Here is a 20,490-nt window from a genome sequence, read left to right as displayed (position 1 = left end):
AATGGTATATGATTAAGTATTTATTATTTATTTTTTACCTACGTGACTACCGAAAAAACCTAAGAGTATCGGTCGCGTAAGCCTCATGCCGTGAAAACCTCCCTACCCAAGATGGCCGTCCAACCCTTCATTTCGTGACGTCACTCAACTTCGCTCCTCCCCCCACGCTATTTATAGCGGGGCGAGAGCGCTGCGCGCGTCGTCATTGGCGGCGCGAGCTGTGGCCCCGCCCCCCGCCGGTTCCTCGCCGCGGTTTCCCGCCCAAAATAAATAAATAATAAAAGGCGGTCGCCATTGTTAGACGCGACTTTCGGGGGGAGGGGGGTAAAGATACAAAACACAATCGCCGCCGTCCACCAAGGCCGCAACGAATTGAGTCTTATAACGCGTGTTTGTGGTGGGCCGGTGGATACATCGTGCGATTATTAAAAACAACGTTATCGCGATTTAAACGAGTAAAGAAACCCGTGAACACTCACCCGTCGATTGCCTCGTACCGTGAGGGAGAAACAATTCCGAAGTAGAAATCAAACCACCAACATTGCCATTGAACGACGTCTACACAGCGTTGAGGACGTGCGAGGTTACATTGCATTTATCTTTGTCCGCATCGGCAAGTTACTCGCTAGCAATAGCTGCAAGTGCGGGCCCGACTAGGGCAGCGATGAGCAAGCCGAACGGGAAGTCTCGCGGCGCCGCGGCCACAGCCAACGGCGCCGAGACGAAGGCGGCGGCAGCAGCAGCAGGAGGAGGAGGAGGCGGCGGCGATGCGCTTCGTCTCAAGGTGGCGGGAGGAGGAAGGCGAGCGACGGCTGCTGACGAAGAGGAGCAGCAGCTTCTCTCCCGGCGGGACGGCGTCGTGAGCCCCGACGACGTCAAGAAGCTCGGCCGCTGCACTCGCAGTGAGGGACGCGGCGACGGCGGTGGCGGTGACACGGGAGTAGCTCTGGGGCTGTGTGCCGGGAGATCCGTAGAATTGCTCACCGGGGGATTGTCACTTGTGCGCCGAGATGGGCGGAATTTATCGTCCAATGCATGATGATGATGTGTTATGCAGGGAGATCAGTTAACTTCTATCGCACCGTACGTAGTTAACTGACTTTATCGTCCAATGCAAGGGAATTAAGCATGATGATGATGATGTGTTATGCTGGGAGATGAGTTACTTGTACGTAGTCAACTGCGCTAATCGGAAATGGGGTTGGGACCTTAACATCTGTCTGTTTATGCAGGAAGATACGACTGTTTTCCCGAGTACTGCAGGGAGTGTTATGCAGGAGGGGTAAGTGGTGTAGTATCTTCCAGTGCAGGGAGATGAATAGTTGTGTTAAGCAGGGAGGAGAGTTGCTTCATTTCGCCATGCTGGGAGATGACTACATTAGTACAAAGCTGGGAGATGAGTTGTGCATTCATCTACTAAAGCAGGAAGATGGGGGTGAAGTTAGCGCCTCATGTTGGAGGGATGAGTGCATTCAGCGTCTCAAGTTTCAAAATTTAAAGGGCCTAGAAATTACACTTTTAATTTACGTTTGTTGATTTTTGTTTTACAGTTTATGGCACTGTTACAGCAATCGTGGATTTTCTGTTAATGTTTACGATTGTAAAGCATTATACTTGTCCAGTGTGGCAATGTTTCATATACAGCACATTATCAAGCGATACAGTGTACTAATCTTCGTCAATCTCACTTCTAACCTGGCCGGGTTTTTTGTGGGTAAATTCGTAGAGTTTGTGCAGCTAAACGCACAGCTGTGCCCACAGGAAGATGTCTCTATCACGGCTCCGATCCATACCCAGGGTAACACCACGCACTACACATTCACTGCACAGCACACACACACGTTTCGCTCTAAGCGTACACGACCGTATCCAGAATCTTTAGAATCAGAATCTTCATTTAGACTGGACGAATCCGATGAGCTACGAAGCTTATTTTATCTTGTCTTATATTTATATAGTGCCTTTACCGAAGGTGCTTTCGCAGATGTCCATTACTTACACCACACACTATACCCATAAGGTACACCTACAACACACAATACACATACGTTAAACAACGCACGTACACTATACTGTACATTACACCATACAACCCCCACACTATACAGTATACACCGTACTATGCATGACACTGCGCTTTACATAGAAACTCAAAACGGTGTTATATTTTACAACACTTCACATGGACTACACTATACATAATTACAAATACAATGCATACATTGCACTCACCGGAAGGGTGGGGGGGGTAGACTCGAGAGGCAGGCCTAGGAAGTGTGATTCTAAGTCGTGAGCAAGGCTATGACGAACCAGGACAGGAATGAGTGGAGATGGAGAACCAGCAACGCAGAGTTCACATGAGTGGGGCCATGAAGATAAACTAAAGATAAACTACACTGCAATTACAATAATAGGGGGTTTCCCCCTTTTTTCAGGCAACAAAACAGGTGTTAAGATGTTAAAACACCAAACTGAAACCTTTTACAAGGAATCATGTCTGCATTAACCACAATGCTTGTGGTCAGAATGCAAACCAAAAACATACTCTGATAATATATGCATTGTCTTTTAAACTGATTGGTCCACACCAGAGACAGCTTTCTTTTGAGCCTCGTCTCAAACTGTGTTAGACCAGATGACGCCAAAAGGCATACAGCACAAAGACAATGCACGATCATAGTAATGAGAGGGGAAAAAACTATTATCATATTTTGGTACTGGCAAAGGAGGTCCCATAATAGAGTATGTTTTATGTTTGCATTCTGACCACAAGCATTGTGGTTAATGCAGACATGATTCCGTGTAAAAGGTTTCAGTATGGTGTTTTAACATCTTAACACCTGTTTTTGTTGCCAGAAAAAAAGGGGAAAACCCTATTATCATAATTTGGTACTGGCAAAGGAGGTCCCATGATATGCAATTACATTTCACACACTACACCATACTGTACACATTGTACAATACAAATACACACGATACTACATGATAAAATACACTCCAATATACCATACATTGTACACATACGCTGCACAATACACTACACTGTATACAGTAATACACGACACAACACACAGATGGTGTACCTCGGGTTAGGAAAGCCCGTGTGTGATCAGAATTCAGATCGGATCACGCCGATTCGGTTTGATCGCATGCAGTTGCGCGTTCGCAGGGATGTCTGTGATCTGATCTCATGTGGTTAATCAAGCACTCGGAGGCGTTATGCAGGGAATGCACGTCCACGCGAAACACATGGCCTCACGCACGCCACGAGAGCAATGTTCTGATGCAGGAAAACGCCGCACGGCCTCCTCACGCAGGGAGAGGCATCGTTCAATCTCGGGGGGAGACTCGATAAGTCCTACCGTCGTGGAGACGTATCGACGACTCACGAGGAGGCTGCAACACCTTAATTCGTTCAACGCAAAAGCCGTAGCATTTAATGCACATCGCTGCATTGTATGCCACCGTTGAGATGCGTTGTTTGTGTTTTACCAGTATACAAACGGAGATTAAAGGGACTTAGTGCGTGTGTGGATGGTATGTGTTTGTGTGCTTGCATTGTACGTGTATCCATATATGTGCGTCGACATTTCCTCATTCGGTTTTCATAACTGCAAGGTGGCTTTGGCTTAGCCTGATAGGCTCGTGGCTTCAGTTTCCAGTTTATTAGGTATAGCCCTGTGAGCCATTCGGCTCTTGAATCGGGTGCAATCGCAACAAAACAAAAAACATGAACAAGAAAACATCTTAAAGTGACTATGCGCAAACGGAAAAATCCGGGAAAAACTGCAGTCTTCCAGAAAAAGCACCGTACACCAACGCTGTGTGCAAAAATACCAGTGGGATGCAAGTCAAACAACAACAACCACAAGACAACTTAGAATAAAGCCATCAGTCTAACTCCGTACTACAACAAACCAACATGGCCAAACCAAAAAACTTTTCGAAATCACCAAAATAAAGCCATAAGCAATGTAACAGTGATCATAGAAACTGACCGAATTTTCACAATTAACGACATAAACAACATGTACCACCAAACCCTGTATCCATAGCTGGCTGCATGAGTCACTCCACAACAGCAGGGCCAATCGGTTGTATATGTATTAATGTTACCGGTTGTTAACACAGGGCATTTTAAGAGGATTTATTGGACCTGAGTGATACCCTATTTGCCATCGGGCTGTGCATGGTACAGTCCCTCAATATTTGCTAAAAATCGGTACCACCTGGTGAGCACCACTTATTGAATATCGATTGCCTTTCCTTTGGATAGACTAAATTTAGAATGTATTCCACTAGCTCTGGACTGGCAGGAGAAGTGAGCATCTCGCACTTGTTCGAGTGCTGACACGTTTCTTTAATTTTTTTAACTTGCATTCAGACGTCTTTTTTAGGTTGACAACGTGTAAAGTCTGTCATTTAACTGTATGCAGTATGGATGTGACGCCTACGTTCTGCCCATACAATACTTAAATTGTGTTGGAACTGCCCACGACTTGTTTTCCTACGTGTGGTTGGTTTGTAAATGGTTTCAGTTTTTTATTACTAGACTGCTTTAGTGGCTTAGTTTTGAATGTAATCATTTCCCTTCATCTTGATTATTAACATTTGCAGTATTTACTCATGTGCTGGGTTTCCAGCCCCAAGTCTCGATAGATTATCGTGTTTTGTTTACAAATTGGAATGTACCGTTTGTACTTTTTTTAAACTCGGGTTGCCATTGGCCCCCATGAAAAGAGACTCGTGCTCCCGTTTGACCCTCGCTTGGATTTAAAGGTTATCTGGTAATTTTAAGAAGCATTACAATACCTGTATAGTAACCAGAATGTTGGAGACAGAAGCTGTATAAAAAATTCATAGTCTTCTCTCCAGTTGACGGAATTGCTAATGTGTACTTGTTCACACGGTGACAAATGACACTTGTTATTGTCCTGTTGGGATGGCCGAGGCTGATACACCACCGGGCCTCTTATGTCGACCAAACTAAAAAATCCATTGGGGTGGCATTAAGAAAATATTCAAGGAGTTATCCAGGCAATAAATTGGTTTGAAGCAGCAATTTGTTTGAGCTGTAAGGATTACATATTAAGTCATGCAGCTTTTGGTTCAATCTGTTTTACTCAACAGCCCAGATAAAAATTCCCAACCTTTGAATTGTTATTTACAGACATAGGTGTGATAATTTTGTCATTCATTTTTGTTGTTTTAAGTGACATGAATTTTGTGGAATGGGATTAATCGTTAATTTTGGATATTAACTTGATATTTTGTCGGATTTGTTGAAGAGGCAGAATGCCGTAATTACTCAACCTGGAGATTGGTTTGGGATTGGGATAGCCCAAGCCCTGGTTCCTCATTTCAACACCACCGCTGTTTATTTGGAATCTAATCTGGTTTATGGCTTTTCTCTTATGAACGGGAAGCCATATTGTGCCATATCCTGATGAGCTGAGCCAATGGTATGGCTCCTGTATTAATATGTATTGTGTGTTGTTGAATGTCCTCTACAAGGGCTTTTTTGCTGTGAGGCACTTGCTGGTTTTTCATTTGCATTTACTTATGGATTGGATTATTGCATGCCTCTGAATAGCATGGGGGTTGATACATGCAATAATCATAGGCTGAATGTCTTGTCAGTTTATTATAAAACGTGCACCTGTTATAAATCCAATGCAGTATCAATTCTTCTGACAGAAATGTAACACAGGATGTTTACCCAAATGTTAAATATAATTGATTTAGCTACATATTTAGCTTGGTAGGCAAGCCGGGCGGTGGTGGCACACAGCTATAATCCGTCATTGTGGAGGCGAGGGCTGGTGGATGTTACCAAAGTTGTTAAACTTCCCATGGGCATCCAGGTGCCGTACCTTGGCTTTCCATGAGAAGTTGACCAATCGCCATCCATTTCCATCTGCCTGGATAGTGTGGTGTCCCCTCGCACGCCTGGGTTTTCTCCGGGTGCTCCAGTTTCCTCCCACTTGTATAAACACTCATTAATTGGCTTAAAACATACTCTTTGGTTCTTTTGGTAAAGTCATGTAGGTAGAAAAAATAATAGACCACGACGTTTCGATCGCAACACAAGTGACCGTCTTCAGGTGAGAGAGAGAAAACTACTGAAACAAGGTCTTCCAGACTTTACCGAAATAACCAAAGAGTATGGATTCCTGCAGTCACACAAGCTTCAAATCAAGATTGGCTTAAAAAATCTTAAAATAAAACCCAAATGCATGACCTTCCTGGAAAGAGTCCATTGGTTCAGTGTGGCATTTCTGAATAAATATGGGAAAGTACATACCCCTGCATGCACCTATTAATATTTGTACAATAAAAGTATTGGCATTGCACGCTGCTTTTATTGCATGCACTTCAATGAATGTCTCATATTTTCCACATGTTTACTCATGACATTTTTATAGTTCCATTGGTAAACATATGCGTGGGTGTTCAGGGCACATTCGTGTGATGGGTGTAGGTGCACAGGTTCTACAATTGGATGTTCTGCAGAACATCCACCACGAGTGGATAAAAACAAGCCTCTGATGTAACCACTTCCTTCATAAGAAGATGAATGCAAGCCTTATGTGTCATCTCGTCGCACGCTGGCATGCGTGTGGCCCACCTTTCATCAAGAACATCCTAAAGCTGATCTTTCGTAAACAGAATTGGTGTGCCGTTACTGAGTGCACTGCAACCCTTTAAATGTGGTGTTTTCTTTTAGGCTTGCCTATTGTGCTGATCTGTGTTGATGTTAATTACGTGTTGTATTTGTAGTCGGCAGTGCTAAATTACCAAATGCAACGCAGGGTGTAACGGTCTCTTGGTCATTGACAACTAGCACAGGACATGAGACATATATGCTCATTATTCTGCTGCGTGTTAATATAAACGCAGTTGCAGTTTGGCAAAAGCTGCAATTTAACTAACACCTGCCTTAAAATGTTAATCGCCCTTTGCCAAACCTGTCCCGTTTTATTTTTAGAATTGTATCTTTGGCTATTTGCCTTTGCTAAATCATCAACTATGACCGGAAGCCTTTATTTGCAATTAAGTCGAGATACCGTTTGTTGGTTTGTGTGTTATATTTTTAGTGCATGTTATGGCTTTTGGGCTTTAAAGGATTTGGAAAGACAGTAATCCTCCTTAAGAGGGTTACCAAAGCGAACGTTGGCTGTTCCACCACCTTGCAGTGCCTGGGTCACGAGAAAGGCATTTGGCTTCTGTAGAGGCGTCACACGTGTCTATTGTGATGTGACTCTTCCCGTCACGACATTGCTAATGCTGTGATCATACAGCAGAGAAAATCAGCTTGACTAATGTCACCATTTTTGTCTTAGAGTAATGACACACAGGGCACACACATGGATAGTTTACTCCTATTGTGGTGGAGTGTTCGTTCTTTTGCCGTACGTACGATCTTTAATTTTTCAGTCTCTGGCACCTGCCTTTTCGCACAAAGCCGAAAGAGATTGTGCGGACGGCAGTGCCCATGTTCACAGGCACCGTCCCTCGACGCGGTGCATTCAAAGGGCGCACAGGAGATAATCTAGCGGCTTTAGGGATTTGTTCTCTGGCACAACCAATTTGTGCCTATCCACTGGTCAGGGCATACCGCACCCCTCTCGATAATCCGCTCAAATGCCTCACTCACCATAATGAAAAGGCCATCCGGCTCTTCACAAATATCGCTGATAATGTTGTGTTGGCGGAACGTTTTGTTCAACAAAGTGATACGCGTGATGTGTCTAGTGATTTGTTCTTAAACGTTTGTATGGCCTGTGTAAAGAGTTTGAAAATTTGCAGTGGCAGTGGAACGCTCTTGTCGTCATGCTTTGAAATCTGAATAGCTTCTATAGAAGGCTGAGGCCTGGTAGCGATCAGACAAAGCAAAATCGAATGTAATCGCTAGTTAAAAGCGTTACTTTAAAAAATATATTCTCTTCACCTTGCCCTGCTGTTTAGGTTGGATATGCACAATGCCAATGTCAAATTAGATCAATAAAGGCAATGCAAGCCGCATGAAAGTGTTTTAGTTATGTATTGCACATGGCACCAAATGTGTGGCATGAACTGGTGTTCTGATAGTTTAGACTTTTCTGCGTGCTGTGCCGTTTGCAAGCAAATTATTAACTTGACCGTAGGCCATATCAATCATTAATGTTGAGGTGGGTTTTTTTCTTAAAAGGACGTTTCAAAATTCTGTAGCTCCTGAAACGTACCACTGGAATGCTCACTTCCAAAAATATCTGTTCTTTTGTACATTTTAGAGCATTGTAGTACAAGATACAATATGTTGATCACTTGATATATATGCAAGGCATGATGGAAGTTGTGCCTTCCTGCTGTTTGTGAGCATGCCCTTCTGTGTTTAAGCTATAGATTCTCGGAATATATAAGGAACACATCTACGGAAACTAGACATTGTCAATTATTAACCTGCCTTATCTTGTTTATTTTTCAGTTTATTTATAGTGTTTTGTTCTTCTCTAGATTATCTTTGCAAGCCAGATGCCAACATTTACAACATCGACTTCACCCGGTTCAAGATCAGAGACCTGGAGTCCGGGACTGTTCTTTTTGAGATTGCTAAGCCCCCTGCTGCAGGTAAGGGGGGCCCTCTTGACAGCAGACTTGGAAATCCGGGAGTTTATTTGTGTTCAGTGTACAGCGAATATTCGTTAGTGAGTGTGTGCGTTTAGCACACCGGGTTACGAAGACGTGCACTTACACACATGCACAGTGGTTGCATAGCATGCATACTGTGATGTTTGACGCATTGCATCTTTGGCAAAATGGAGGGTGTGGAGTTGACTGAGTAGCTCAAAGAATTGGCTCAAGCGGCTGATTCACATGTCGGTATTGAGCCAGCCACCTCCAATAATCTTTGAGTTTCGTGCACTGAGATTGGAGATCTCGGTTGAAAATTAATATTGCCACCTGCTAGCCAAAATGTGCACAGTGCCCTGTTTGACTGTATCCAGCTGTGAGTGTACAATAAACAAAATCACATGTCATAAATTAACTGGCCGCTGTGGTTTAAAGGCATCTTCCATGGAATATGTAAAGGAAATTCACTGTGCAAGACACAGGGGAGGAAGGAGTCTTGTGCTGTGGATCTCTTGAGCTGTTCCCTGCCATGATATGGCTCACTCAGTGTTTGCTGTCTCCCACAGAACGAGATGATGATGACGATGAGGAGGTGGACCCTAATGCCGGACGGTTTGTTCGTTATCACTTCACTCCCGCCTTCCTGCGGCTCCGGACTGTCGGTGCCACGTAAGTGCTGTTCATTTGGTTTCCTATTTTTGTCTGTGTAGCAACGTGATAAAAATCAAAAGTAGTAGATGGTTTGGCTTCCATATGTTACCTGAATAAATACTTATTCTGGTTCATTGTGATGTATCGGTTAAATGCACAATGGTTGGATTTTCCTTACTGCAGGCTTAACAGTGCTGTATTTCTTGCACGGCAATAAATGCGAGTGCACTAATACTGCAATAAAGAATGATGATGACCTTAATACATTTTTATACCAGAAAGAGAAGTCTGTATGTGTGGTAATGATTCATGGTTAGTAGAATTACTGAAAGTGTAGTATTTGTCACTTCACAAAATTAAAGTGCCTTGTTTTTATTTGATGCTGACATTAGCCATGTTCTGCCATGTAAATGAACCGGCGATTGTGCAAAGAGTCGTAATACGCGTGGGCCTCTCAGCCTCCTCGTTGGGAACAAAATGCCCACAGCAGCGAGTGAATCTGTCACTTAAGTGATGGCAAATCGACATGTGTATTCTCATGAGTCACACCCCTTTTTGCTTTGACGGAATACAATGCAGGATGCGTTCCCGACGCGTGGCCATTCCACAGTCGCAAGCACAAATGGGCCATGAGAGAACACGCAGATCATCTCCAGTTGTGCAGGCCGCACAACTCCACTGTACACAGCCCTGCATTTGGTCAAACGAGTTCAGTGGATAGAAAAGCAACAAACCCATGACGACAGTTTCCGTTAGCAACCACAGTCCGTGGCAACAGCCAGAGCACCCACCACACGTTGAGCGAGTTGTGACGGGGAGGGGGGGGGGCAAGTGGAATGGAAAAGGGGGCAGGCATTTATTCGCGCGTTGACGTTGCGTGACTGCTAATAGTGCGAGGCTCGCGCACAGTAACCGGCGACGTCTGTTCGGACCACGCACAGACCACTAGCCACGCGCTCCTGTCATTAAGATGAACACTAAAACGTACCGTTCCATATATAAATTCTGATTATCACACTGCACATCTAGCGTTTATGCCAGTGCCTCGGATCCTGGGAGATATATCCGAGTGTCCTCCCTCCACAGCGATCTTGTTCCTCTTCAATCTTGAACATTTGGCGGCCTTACGCGAGCGGCACTGACATAATCTCGGACCTGTGGGGAGGCAAATGGTGTAAAACGCTGCTTCAGATTAATTTGTCTCCCTGGAATTTTGTGAAAGATCCTTATGGTGTGCGTGGACCTCTGGAAGGATGAGCCAGTTGTCTCACTCTAGTCTGGTAGCTAATTCCATACAGCACGGACACTTAAGTTGTGCGTGTGTGGTTCTTTTTTTAAAATCTTGGTTATTATGGACAGTTCCTGAGCTGAGTCACACAGCGTGTTTACTTGGAGCAGGTCAGAGAATATTCAAGAATGGCATTTCGGATAATGACGGGAAAGCTGTTGTCAATTATCAGCATTAACCTTTGTGGACTCTCAAAAAAATCGACACTGCATGCGTCTCGTTAACATTTTCGAGCAATCTCCTCAGGATTAAGCGTGGTTTAGTTTACATTCTGGATTTGTATTGCGTTCATATTATAATATTAAAAATCAATTATCTGTTTCTTCTTGCCGTTTGTTCACTACGATTATGAATAAGGGTGACAACAAAGCATCAGTTCTCATTTTGCCGAGCCCCCTGGTGTTCCATTGGCTGTGCTGTTGCTGTGGTTACTGGTGAGTGTGGGTGGCGTGCCTATAAATAGCAGCTCTGGCTAACTAGAGGTGGCGCATTCGAATCTGCTGCTCCTCCGCCGTGCACGCGGCCCAGCGCCTGCGTCCTAGGCGACTGTTGCCACGGTAACGGTGCTTAAGGGAAAGCTGCGTTAAGAAGGCATTGAGTTGTCGCCCTCTGTGGTTTTATTTTAAAATATTTTCTGGTTTATTTTAAATATTTTAACTCCTCAAAACCCAAATGGACATCTCCAGTTTGTTTACTTGCAAACGGCCTTTTTATATATGACCTTGCTTAAGCATAACAAAGCGCGTGTGTTATATTTGGTAACATTTATTTTAAGTCAACCAAAGCAAACTGTTGCATGGCCTTAAATCATTGTTCATTGGAGTGTAACCTGCCACTGATTTTATGACGAGTTGAGGGCTTCAGGCTACTGTTGGCAATAGATTATGTAACATTTGATATATGTCCATCTTTAATGCAAGTAATTGCAAACCTTGTGAATCAGTACACACTTCCTGTGAGCAGTCTTGCTTTACAAAGAATGAACTGGCGTGTGAGTCGCCTTGAAACAGAATCTGCTCGTTCCAGTTTTAGTGCAAGCATCGTGCAGGTGCTATGGACAGCCACACGCCGTGCAATTTGTTTTTCATTTTTCAGTCAATTGAAAGCACTCACAGTTGTCGGCCATTCATTTTATAGCCACTCGTAATTAAAATAAATACCCTGAGACATTATGGACACTGCAGATGAAGCATTTTGGATAAATGCTCTTCAATTTCATGGAACCTGAGTGCCAAATGCTTTTCAGCCTTCAGTCTCAAAGTGAGCATTGTTTCACATTTGTAAATGCAGAAGTAATGGACGGAATTTCTTACCATTGTAACGTTTGAAGTTATGGTGGTTAAAGGTGGTGGTTTGTAGATATTTTCACAATCTGTTGGCACGTTGCGAGACATGCATTGGACTTGATATCAAGTAGTCTTGCAACTAACGGTGTATCGTTTTATTAATCAGATTACATTACTTCTTACGGAACATTAATGCAAACGTTCATCTGAGAATCGATTATTAAAATGTATATTATGCAAATGCTACGTTTTGGCTAATGCAGCAGTTATCACAATAGCACTGAGACGAATTTACACGAAAGCTTAGAAATGAAACAATACAACTGATTCTTGAATTGAATTGCGACCCCAAGATCATGGCAACGATTGAATCACTTGGTGATTCATTCCATGACTACTTTAGCTTATCGCAGCCACTGCGGGTTCAATAAGTCCCAGGTTGAGAATCGTAACAGACAAGCCTGTGTGCATTGTACGTGTAAAACGTGATGTCTTGTGATATGCAAGGCATTTTGGGAGGACCGATCCTTTGGTCAGAATCACACCTTTTTGCTGTCTAGAAATCATATTTTGCATGTATTATGCAATAGGTTAGCTACATATTGTAGTGACTGATTGTCACTGTGTGGTGCCGGGCTTATGAAGCCACGGCGGATAATGTGTTGGCATTATGTGTAGCCCGCTCACTGGGCGTAGTACCAGCCTTAGCGGGGCTTAGGTGAGCGCTGGTCAGCGTGGAGGCACCACGTACAGTGTGCGGTGCGGGCTCCCGGTGATGGAGCGAGAGGGAATGTCAGCCAGCGAGGGTTACGTTGGGGCATGATACGCCGGTTGACCTGCCGACACTTGACCGGATGATATTGGAGGGGGGCCACCGGTGGACGGGGGCCGCTGGGCGGTCACGTGGTATAAAAGAGCTCTCGGGGAGCCTTGGGAAAGAGCTCGAGAGATCTAGAAGGTGGGCGGGGCGAAGGGCGGAGCCAGCCTCAGCCCAGGCCGATATAAGGGGGGGGGGGGGGTGTGAGGGGCTCTGGGTTCTTCGTGTTGCTGGTGATGAAGATCCACGTCGGGCAAAAGGAGCCTCTAGCCACTCGGTCCGGGACCCAGCTTGTGGTCCGGGCCGGGATAGCGAACCGTGTCTAGTTCTGCCTTAGCGTGGCTAGATGAGCATTCAACACCCAAGTGTAGGTTGTGTTATGTTACGTTGATTTCGTGTTGCTCCCAACACAACGTCTGCGACTCAGTTGCACGCACTACAATATGATGCGAAAGAAGTTCAACATACATATCATGATTACAGCGCAGCGATTGTGCATTGGTTAGCGCTCTGCACGATTAACATTCCCAGCCACGCCTAACATCAGTGGCTAGAAATATCGGAACTAGTCATGGGTGTGTACACAAACCTGGCACTAATCAGCATGGTAAAATGTGGTTAAACAACTTATTTTATAGATGTCACATGTTGTGTAGAGATTCCTTCTTTCATTGATAAAGCGCTGTTATTATCACTTGCCACCTAGTCTTGTATCGAATGGCTCATTTTAAATGCAGAGCAACAAATACAATTTCACATTTAGGTGGTCAAGCCAGATAACCGCGTGAGGAGCAGCGGAGTGTATCGCTGTGAAGTCTTATTCGTATTTGTGGATCGGGCATTGTGGCGTTATGTTGTACAATAAGATCTGGATGCCCACAGTCGCACACTGGAGAGTTTTGCATTGTCTGCCATGGTTTGTGCGGATGTGGATTTGGGTGGAGCATGAGTTTCATGGAAGATCAAACCAGGCATCTTTTCTTAAGTGTCCACGTGTCTCACTCCAGCACTGCTTTTTTATCACCCGTTGTGTGAATATATACAGGGTGGAGTTCACCGTGGGGGACAAGGCCGTGGGCAACTTTCGCATGATCGAGCGGCACTATTTCCGCGAGCGGCTTCTCAAGAGCTTCGATTTTGAGTTTGGATTCTGCATCCCCAACAGCAAAAACACGTGCGAGCATATCTACGACTTCCCCCAGCTCTCCGAGGACGTTGGTCAGTGCTCCCCCCCCCACCCCCCACATTTGTGTTGCCTTCAGTCCTGTTTGGTATTGTGCGTCTTAAAATGGTTGGGTTAGGCCAGGGAGAGAGGTGGAAATGCTGTCTAAAGGACATTCTTTTTTACCATGTAGTTACTTTTATCATGTTCCTTAAAGCAGTGGTACTCATTCTGGGGGTACGTGGACACCTGCGGGTACGTGGCAATGTCCCCGGGGGTATGTGAGGTGATGTATAAATGTGTGAAATTATATCATGTGTGAGAATCATTGGTGGATAATCATGTATGAGTCTGCCAATATAAAATAACTGAAAATTAAAATCCATATGGATTTAAACTCATTGACCGTTAACAAAGTGATTTCCATGAGTAGCCAGTGAGCGCGAACAAATTACGTCATTTATGCAGAACGCCCGTTAAATTTTTTTTTATTCACTTGCAGTTAGATAATGAGGATGCCTCGCATAATGGAAAATTGGTTAAAATATTGATGATCATTCATACGTTTATTTCTCAGAACCATGTTGGCTCAGGCAAGGGGTACAGTAGCCACAAAAGGTTGAGAACCACTGTCTTAAGGTACCACTAGAACATGGTAAACATAATTAAAGGACGCATTCACGTTATCACTAATGTACATTGGGAAAAAGAGACTTAGAAGTGGACCTCTTGACTTTCTGTAATTGTTAGTACGCACCAAAGTGTGACTGTCTCAATGCAATAGCTTTGCTTTGTTCACATGTTACATCTGGTCTCTTGGCCTGAATAGCTTCAGATAGTGAGAAGGAGACTGGCACTATTTGGACACATTGTATAGGATGGACAACAACAGAAAGATTAAAAGTGTGTTGTTAGGGAAAAATGGAAGGAACCGGAAAGAGAGGAAGACCTAACAAGAGAGAGGAAAGTGGAAATGAATAACGTAATGTGTAGTGGACACCTACTACGGGCTCTCTGCCCATTGAGCGTGATGATGAAAATGTTTAACGTTCACCAAAAGGTCCACTTGACGGCCGTTAAGTGAAAGTGTGCTATGTGACTGCTTGGACTGCTGCAGCTTGCACAGTTCAGTCCCGTCAACTTCTGTCACCTGCTTGAACACCGGTTGAGTTATGCTTCCTTGTTAATTATTCACAAAGCCCCTTTTGTCTGCACTGTCACACGGTTACCCAATAGCTCGTGTTGACTCGGGGCTCCCTCCCCACAATGTCCCTCTGCATGTGGTCCCGTTGGCGCTCCCTGCCCGCCCCTTGCACTTTTCTCGTGGTCCGTGACGTGTAAACATCTCCAGTGTTTGGTCAACGCCAATGGTTACGGTGACGACGGGGGATCCATTGAAGTAAATTGCCGTACTGCGAGGTGATTTGCTGGATGGAATGCAACAATGCGGAGCACATTAATACAAGTTCACAATTACCGAGTCCTTTGTGTGTCCAGAAAAACGAGGTTTAGTTTTAATTGTTTATTCTCAGGAGGGCTCTGCTAAGAATGTTTGGCCAAATACTTTCAAAGCAGTTCGAATGTGCAGTATACAGGATATCCTGGGAAAAAAAGAATATGTATAAAATTACACAACTAAGTTATGAAACCCTCTATTTACTCACCCATCATTTTGTATCTGATACAGGTGAATTTTAATTTCAAACTTTAATGACTGCAGGAATTCATATTCTTTGGCTCTTTCGGTAAAGTCACGTAGATAGAAAACAAACAAAAAAACTCACGACGTTTCTATCTACGTGACTTTACCGAAAGAACCAAAGAATATGGTACAGCTGGTTTATTTATTCATTTTTGGGGCTTTGCAATTGTATGTAACATTGAGTAAAGTTTGGAAGCATGAGCATGTGTGAAGGTTTGATAACTCGATGAGCAAATGTGTTTGGGTTTTTCCCAGCATTTCAGTGTCCTTCCACAATCAAAATATTTGAGCAATTAGCCAACATTCCAAGCATGGCCTTCCTGAAAGAACAGTTTTGAAACTAAGTGAGGCTTTCCTATGTAAACATAAGACTAATTGTTTCTCTACATTGCACAACATACTTTATTATGGTATTTTAAAGCATAAGTTGGAGGGTGGATGTATTATTCCAAATAATACACAATTTTTTTTATTAGCATGGGTCAGGGATAAAGATTTTTTCACCCAAAAGACGATTTAATCTCGTTGTTCAGAATCATCTTTCAGTAAATACATTACCATCCAGAAATATGCATTATCATGCAGAGAGCAGAAGACCACGTTCAGGATAATCTTCCACAAGGACACCTACCTATTTTAAAGTGAAGTGTTCATAATTGTCTTCTGGAATACTGCCTTACAAAGTCCTGTCTCTATTCCTATTATATAAAACACTTTTCTTTGCCCAGCATCCACTCTGGATTTGTAAGTTTATATTTTACACCCTGGTTTCATGTGTTGCCGGGTCCTCTTACTTTCTAGAGTCTTGTAATCATGGAAATCTGGTAGTCATGGTGTCATTATTTATTATTAGCTAAAAAGAGTGCTCTTTCAACGACCATTACTTGTTTCTTAAACACACAGTGATGACACCGCAGCATCTGAATTTTCAACACCCAACGGCTCGGAGACATTAGTTTTTTCCCCGATGCTTATGCAACAAAAGTACTTTGCTATGCCTGTGAGTGGGGAGAGGTTTGTCTCCATATTTAAGTGTGTGGTTTGCCCTTGTTTTCTTAGAGTGAGTGTTAGACCACACGGATATTGTTTGTAGAAAATGCTGCGGCGTTATACTTGTAGTTTTCCCGTTGTCCTGGCCACGCCACATGCGACCTCACTGTGAAACGCCTTGGGCGTGGGGCAGTTCAAGAGGTTACTGTGCAGTGGCTCACGGAGCATTTTTTTTAGTTGTCGCACAGTTTGTTATGAACGTGAGGACGTTGTGAATATTGAGCCATTTAACGCAGACACTCGAATGCACATTACATCCCGGCTAGCTGATTTATAAGGACTATAAATGTATTTCTCAATCCACTGCTGGATGAGGGACCTCCCTATACAGTGGTGGTTATTTAACCATGCTCAATGTGGGTTGATGAAGGTAGGGGGAGCACAGATGTTGGAGCATGGTACAGTACAACTATGTATTTTGCTGTATTTCCCTCTGCTGACAAGGTAGCCCCACAGCAGCTTTATGATACCTGTTTTATGCATCTGGTTTCCCATCCAAGCACTATCCATATTCTAACCTGCTTAGCTTCTGCGATTTGCCGAGATCCGACACATGCCAGATAGAATTTGATGACTGGCAGTGTGCAAATAGGCGTTATTTATTGTCTGGGAAACAATTTGCAGTGTATGTTCAGTGAAGCAATGTCTACAGCGATCAATGGTCACCACATGAAATTAGATGCCTATGGTGCTCACTGTGCTCCACTTAATACTGCAATAAATTACTTTAATACTTAGTATAATGCTGAGGGTGTGTTCATGGCAACACTGGCCACACAAAATAAACTCGCACTTGATTGAAGTAAAATAATCCATTACACATGTTATGTGGTTGCTGCGTTTAATTATTTGGTGATCATCTGTTTACAATGCCTCGGATGGCACAGTGGCAAAAACCAGGCTGTGATAATGCTGTACTAGCAGTGTAGACTGGAAGATATGAGTTCACTTTATTAAGTGGAGTTGCATTAGAGTGCGCTTACGTAATTAAGTGGCATTTTTTATGAAGTGGAGCTTGCGGCAGTAAGTGGAGCTGCGTTCATAATAAGAGGGGTTTTTTTAATCAAGAGGAGTATTATTCTAGCGAAGTGCATTATTCACCAGTTTTGCAAAAATCTTCATCCTCGTCTAACTGTGTCGACTGCACCTCTTCCCCCCCTCTTTCACCCCCACCCCGTAGTGCGGGACATGATCGCCCACCCGTACGAGACACGCTCCGACAGCTTTTACTTTGTGGACAACAAGCTGATCATGCACAACAAGGCGGACTATGCCTACAACGGTGGCCAGTAAACCCTGGTGCTGCACAACACACAGGGCACATCACACGGACACTCTCGGACACCCACGGAAACATGAAATACACACACACACGCTCGTGGAGATGCGAGTCATGCACGTGAACATGTGTTAACGTTCACTTAAAAATCACTCTCAGACGCATGAAGCACATCCATGATGCGCGCCCGTTGCGACATGAAATACGCACATGCCCACTTGTACAAGCACCTGCCGGGGAGGCTGCAAGGGTCTACCGGCCTCACAGTAGTGCGCATTGATGGTAGATGACGATCAGGAATGTGCGACTAGCTTGGCTGGCCACAACCCAGCCGCGTATAGAACAGCGTTAAGAAACTCTTATCGGGTCACTTTGCAACCATGGGACTGGGTTTTGTGGCAAGTGTGGGAACGCCCCCCCATCTCAGTGTGTGTATGCAGCCTGTGCTGCTCGGCTGTTGGGTTTTGTATTCTCCACCCATCTCTCTTGCGCTCTTTACACGGCTGGCTGTGCGCCGCCAGCGGCACGTCTGGGGAATAATCAAAGAGGGCGTTTGCACTCGGCGCGTGGCTGCATTCACAAAGCACCTTCACCTCTTAATGTTCTCCACTTAAAAGAGGGGGAGCGTTTTTTTTTTTAAACAGGCTTGTTGAAAATTTACATCACAACAATTGTTCTCTTTGATAAATATCACGAATTCTGTAATGACGTCACGAAGAGAAAAAACACATTGGCGGGCGAGAAGAGCTGCTGGTTTGGTGGGTGGCGCTAGGCCACAGGTCACACCAAGGGAGATCTCACAAGACTCCATTTGGAAAGTTGAGGCACTTCGAACATCCCACCACCGGATATTTTGTCACGGACACTCAACACCGCATCACTGCTATGCCACAAACGGCATCCTCTGTTCCAAGGACAACTTGCTCACCGCAGTCCTTGTTAAGTTTGGCGGACTCCAGGGTGGGGAAGTGTAGGCAATGTGTATTTTTCCTGGCCAGTGAGCTGATCGGACGGTGTGTATTGTACAGTTCTTTAAGATTAGGTCACTTAGAGTAGCCAAGTAATGCGTGGGCAGCATGTCTCCCACCACGCCCACCCTGCACTGGGTGAATCTTGACCACTTGAATGGTCATATTGCCCACCCTCTAGCTTGCCCTGAAGTTCGCCGCTGCCTGTTAATGCATCGAAGGGGTGACTTGATGGACCCCTGTAGAATTTGGCAGGTGTCAATGTGTATTACTGCTTCAGTGTCAGAAGAAGAAAATCAGTTTTGATTCAATTCCTCTCTCAACCCTTTCACCTCGAGTTAAATATTCTCCGTAACACCACTCAAATGAAGTCTTAGATGTTCCTGGGCAAAATTATATTTAAGAACGTATGTACATCATTCACATTGATAGCTTTATGGAAAAAAAGCGGGCATTAATTGCTGCGAGTTGTGTGGGCTTGAGATTGTTCCTGGTTTCAGTTGTTAAATGGCTCTTGGTAAAGCTGGCATAGCCTCCATACAGCAAGCTCATTGAAAGCCAAGTGCATGTCTTGTGTCCATCCAAAGTGGTGCCACCCCTAATCTAACCCGTACACAACAGTACCCCAGCCTCCACCGTGACCTCGTTAGAATCATGGCACCACGAGCCACCTGTTCCGACGATAAAAGAGAGTTGAAAACCGTTGCACTGGAGTTTACTTTCTCATTTCAGGTGAAAGGGTTGAGCATTACCGAGGGCACTGCTGTTTCTTACTGCGTCGTGTGACCAGCCGCACTTTTGAAGTCCACGAAAAAAAATACTTGACTAGACGTTCTTGCAGCAAGCCCCCACTGTGTTTTCGATTCACCCCTCTGCTTTAATGTGTGTTGTCTGGGAAAAACGTAGACATGCATTTTGTCAATTCGGTGAATTTCAGAAAGGTTGTTGGGAGATTTAGGCTTTTTTTGAGAAAAGGAAAAACATAAGATTGTACAATTTTAGTTTTCAACAAAACCGAGGGTTTATGCGTAAGGATGTGTTGCTTGTGCAATTTCTTGGTAGATGAGACTGAATGTACTGTTTGACGTCCAATTGAATTATTTGTACTTGTGCGTTTCAGTAGAAGAGGCGTTATATTTTGTAAATAAAGATCTTCATAGAGTCTTGTCGGAATGTGTCAGTGTTTGTTGCTTGGGTCGTGCGATGTGGGAACTAGTGTTGTTCCGAGGAAGAACCATCTACATATAGATTTTTTTCGCGTTGTGGGCAGTTAAGCAACGTTTAACAAAGGCAATTCAGCTCGCAGTTGGTCAAGAATGGCTGTAAAATTTGGCCCTTTATTTTCATCTAATCCAAAAATTTAGAGGAAGCTGACCTCCAAGAAACTGGTCTTTAATTTTTTAATCAATGCTATTGTCCGCATCTGGCAAGTCGTGACCATTTACAGAGAAACATTTCTGGAAATGTTTTATGTCATGGTCAGCATGGTGAACATTTAAGTTTCCAGCATGGGGTAATAAGGACGTTATGCGGCAGCAAAGGTTATTGAGTTGACTCGATGCTGGTGAGGTGAACGAGACGTGTGGAATACCACCCCCTCTGCTGTCCGCACGCTGCATTTCATGCCAATGTTGGTGAGTAAACCTTTCAGGGGGGGGAGGCGGGGCTATCGAC

General features: G+C 44.2%; 1 protein-coding gene across 1 annotated transcript; it reads left to right on the top strand.

Moving 5' to 3' along the window:
- Window positions 1-280: 280 nt before the first annotated feature.
- Window positions 281-19,983, top strand: LOC144945211 (protein unc-119 homolog B-like). The gene is made up of 5 exons (XM_078873530.1): window positions 281-902; window positions 8,497-8,610; window positions 9,180-9,282; window positions 13,701-13,873; window positions 17,750-19,983. Exons 1-5 carry the CDS (start codon window positions 665-667, stop codon window positions 17,860-17,862), a joined length of 741 nt encoding a protein of 246 aa, XP_078729656.1. The 5' UTR covers window positions 281-664; the 3' UTR covers window positions 17,863-19,983.
- Window positions 19,984-20,490: the final 507 nt, after the last annotated feature.

Source organism: Lampetra fluviatilis, chromosome 37, assembly GCF_964198595.1.
Source record: "Lampetra fluviatilis chromosome 37, kcLamFluv1.1, whole genome shotgun sequence".
Lineage (NCBI taxonomy): Eukaryota > Metazoa > Chordata > Hyperoartia > Petromyzontiformes > Petromyzontidae > Lampetra > Lampetra fluviatilis.
Note: the sequence above shows the minus strand (reverse complement) of the source record. Positions and strands in the feature narration are given on the sequence as shown.